Raw genomic sequence first — 3,568 nt, forward strand, 5'->3', positions numbered from 1 at the left:
CTTAAACACACCTGACATAAAAACACCTGACATAAAGACTCCTGACAAAGACTCCTGACATAAAGACACCTGACATAAAGACTCCTGACATAAAGACACCTGACAAAAAGACTCTTGACATAAAGACTCCTGACATAAAGACACCTGACATAAAGACACCTGACATAAAGACCCCTGACATAAAGACACCTGACATAAAGACTCCTGACATAAAGACACCTGACATAAAGACTCCTGACATAAAGACACCTGACATAAAGACTCCTGACATAAAGACACCTGACTTAAAGACACCTGACAAAGACTCTTGACATAAAGACTCCTGACATAAAGACTTCTGACATGAAGGATCCTCTTCAGAGTCTCAAACTAAACTAGAGACATACTGTACTTTAGACTAAATTCTGCATGGAAGGAAGAAAGAATCCAAAATAATAGGAGTATTTCTTTATTTCATTTTTGGCTCTAAARTGTTTGTTCCTTTCTGAAACAATGAACAAAAACTACAGATTGAATTAGTTTCTTATTTTGAAAAATGGTTTGAGAAAAGGTGAAACTCACTTTGCTGAACGTCACAACGCTCTCCGGTCCATCCYTCCTCACAGAAACACAGACCGGTTCCTCTTCGCCCGTCCTCACATGAGCCGTGTTCTGAGCAGTTACAGGCTGAAACACAAACAGAACTGTGACACCTTCAGGCTCAGGTGCCTCACAGGATGCTCCACCTGCCKCTCACCTTTGCAGGTGGGTCCAAAGAAGCCACTGCTGCAGAGCTCACAGGCCGTTCCCTGGAACCCGGCGTTGCAGGTGCAGGTACCGTTACCAAGGTGACCGTCGTCACATTTACCTCTGTTACTGCAGGGAGAGTGAACTCCTCCAGGACAGACTGCATAGAGAGGACAGAGGAGATGATGTCACTGATGATGCCATTGATGACATCACACTAAATGACAGAAACAGAAACGTCCAGCTTCATCCCATCCATTTCCATTTCCAGCATCATTGAACTCCACTCAGGTTTCCTTCACAAAATTATTCAAAGTAAAAGATTGAACTTTCACCCAGACAGTCTCGTCCATAGTACCCATGGCAACACTTTGGGTTCCAGAAATTGAGCGTGCAGATGGGTTGACAGCCCGAGTTTTTACTGATGAACATTGTGGGAAGATCACAGTTCAGAACCTCCTGAACACAAAACAAAAACCCAAACAATGACAGAGGTTCTGCCTTCAGCTGTCAGACAGACACATCCAGAGATCCATGAAACAAACCTTCTTGATGGTCCCACCAGGACAACGAGTGAAAGAGGCCTTACAGGGGCCACAGCTCATCTAACAGACACACAAGACAAGAGAGCAGAAACATCAAGGTCTCAAACACAATGTCATACAGAGGTCTCAAAGATATCACACAGAGGTCTCAAACATGATATCATACAGAGGTCTCAAACATGATATCATACAGAGGTCTCAAACATGATATCATACAGAGGTCTCAAACATGATATCACACAGAGGTCTCAAACATGATATCATACAGAGGTCTCAAACACGATATCACACAGAGGTCTCAAACATGATATCATACAGAGGTCTCAAAGATATCACACAGAGGTCTCAAAGATATCACACAGAGGTCTCAAAGATATCACAGAGAGGTCTCAAACATGATATCATACAGAGGTCTCAAACATGATATCACACAGAGGTCTCAAAGATATCACACAGAGGTCTCAAAGATATCACAGAGAGGTCTCAAAGAAGATATCATTAATAGGTTTAAAAAACAATCTCATGAGAAAGTCTTGACTTGTGTATGACTAATAGTTAGATCTATGGTCTTACTTCGTCAAGTTTACCAGGAGATATTTCAGGACCTACTTTAAAATCCAAGATTTTCTGTTCATCACAGCGACCTCCAAGACTGGGYGGAGTCAGTAGGCAATCAATCCCGTACACAATCCCTGCTTTAAATAAGAGATGTCTTTGGATGATCCGACATGATCCGTCGTTTATGAAAATTTCTCCCTGAACAAATAAAAACACAGATTCAGAACCGGTTCTCATCTCTTATTCTTTTCTTTCTGCTGCACTTACAATACTTTTTGACCCGCCGCAGGAGAAGGAGAGCGAAGAACCTTGCAGAGTCCGACCTGATTCCAGATAGATCAGTCCTTCAGCGTAAACCTTAGAGGAGAAAAAGATCTCAATCTTTACACAAACACAAAGTATTCAAGATTTACTGATAACATAAAACTGCAGCTAAACAAATGTATAAATATCATTTCTGTGGAGATCTTATCTGTATGCAGTTAAAATGAATCAGCTTCATTCTTGTTTCGTAGTCTAGACCGGCTCCATGACTCTTCACATGGATGATGGATTAATAATGTAAATGCAGAAATAATGTTCATCTTTAAAAAGTTCTTTGGGATCTTCCTCACCTTTTGGCCTATCAGAACGTGGTACTTCAGGTACTCCAGCAGCTGCTTTCGGTTGTGTTGGTGGAACAGGAAGTCCTTCTGTTCTTGTGGGAGAGAAGCCATGACAGCATCAGAAGGCAGGAAGACAGTGACGGGTTTATAAACCATTTYATCCATCAGGTCCATCATGCCTGTGTCCTGGAACACAACAGAACCACAGGAAACAGACTGATTTCCTCAGGTTCTAAATCCTACAGATAGAAGTTAAAGATGAATCTTAGGACTGGTTCTTCATTAAACTGGACTTCATAAAACCATGCTTTTCTGAAAACATTCCTGATAACTGATACTTCTGTAAGATAAGCAGGTTTACCTCCAGAAGTTTGTAGAAGGTTTTATAACCATGAATCTGAGCCACATCTGTCAGATTCAGTTCTGTTGGGTCCTGCAGAAAAACACCAACAGATGTTGAACAGATAATTCACATGGTCAACATCATTAATACTGTCAACCGATTGTTTTAGYAAAGATTATTGGACTGACAGGAACAAAAAGAAGGTTGTCATAGTTGGGTGTAGACAGAAGGGCATCGATTTGATGGATGATGCCATTAACACTGACGTCATCRCTGTTGGTCACATTCACCCCATTGATGGTGATTGTTCCCTGAAAAATATTTCCACACAGAGGGCTCAGAGTTCAGCAGAAACATGTTTCAACTTTTAATGTGAACCAAACAGAGAGGGTAAAAATCCTGATYAAGCATTAGCATAGAATGCTAACTCTAAAGGAAGCTGACAGATGTGTGCCTGATGTCTGATTGGTCACCTGGGTGAAGCCAGTCGTCAGGACAGCTCCGGACAATGATGTCAGATTTTGGGGTCGGCTCAGGTCTGCAGGCATCAACATSCGACACATGACGATGTGACCGCGCAGAAAGTTGGAGTAAATGTCTTTACGATTGGCTAAAGATTTCATCTGAACAGCAAGAAAACAGAAAATCAGATTAGTGTGTGGCTGAATATGCAATGAGCCTATCGTGAGGACTATCATGTTCAGGACAGAGAACCATCATGTTCAGGACAGAGAACCATCATGTTCAGGACAGAGAACCATCATGTTCAGGACAGAGAACCATCATGTTCA

General features: G+C 41.8%; 2 protein-coding genes across 2 annotated transcripts in view; one reads left to right on the top strand and one right to left on the bottom strand.

The window, feature by feature from the left end:
- The window catches only part of LOC106535248 (periaxin-like), a 6,091-nt gene extending 5,791 nt beyond the window's left edge, over positions 1-300 (top strand). The window contains exon 2 of the mRNA XM_014032209.1: positions 2-300. Within this exon, the coding sequence (XP_013887663.1) occupies positions 2-58 (57 nt within the window). The 3' untranslated portion in view covers positions 59-300. The remainder of the gene's footprint in view (position 1) is intronic.
- Positions 1-3,568, bottom strand: part of stab2 (stabilin 2) — a gene marked incomplete at its 3' end in the record, with an annotated part of 49,245 nt that overhangs the window by 11,539 nt on the left and 34,138 nt on the right. Inside the window, 10 exon segments of the mRNA XM_014032205.1 lie at positions 562-666; positions 737-886; positions 1,062-1,185; positions 1,272-1,331; positions 1,881-2,027; positions 2,097-2,186; positions 2,444-2,620; positions 2,796-2,867; positions 2,966-3,088; positions 3,251-3,400. Of these exon segments, the coding sequence (XP_013887659.1) occupies positions 562-666; positions 737-886; positions 1,062-1,185; positions 1,272-1,331; positions 1,881-2,027; positions 2,097-2,186; positions 2,444-2,620; positions 2,796-2,867; positions 2,966-3,088; positions 3,251-3,400 (1,198 nt within the window).

This window comes from Austrofundulus limnaeus, unplaced genomic scaffold (assembly GCF_001266775.1).
Source record: "Austrofundulus limnaeus strain Quisiro unplaced genomic scaffold, Austrofundulus_limnaeus-1.0 Scaffold1395, whole genome shotgun sequence".
NCBI lineage: Eukaryota > Metazoa > Chordata > Actinopteri > Cyprinodontiformes > Rivulidae > Austrofundulus > Austrofundulus limnaeus.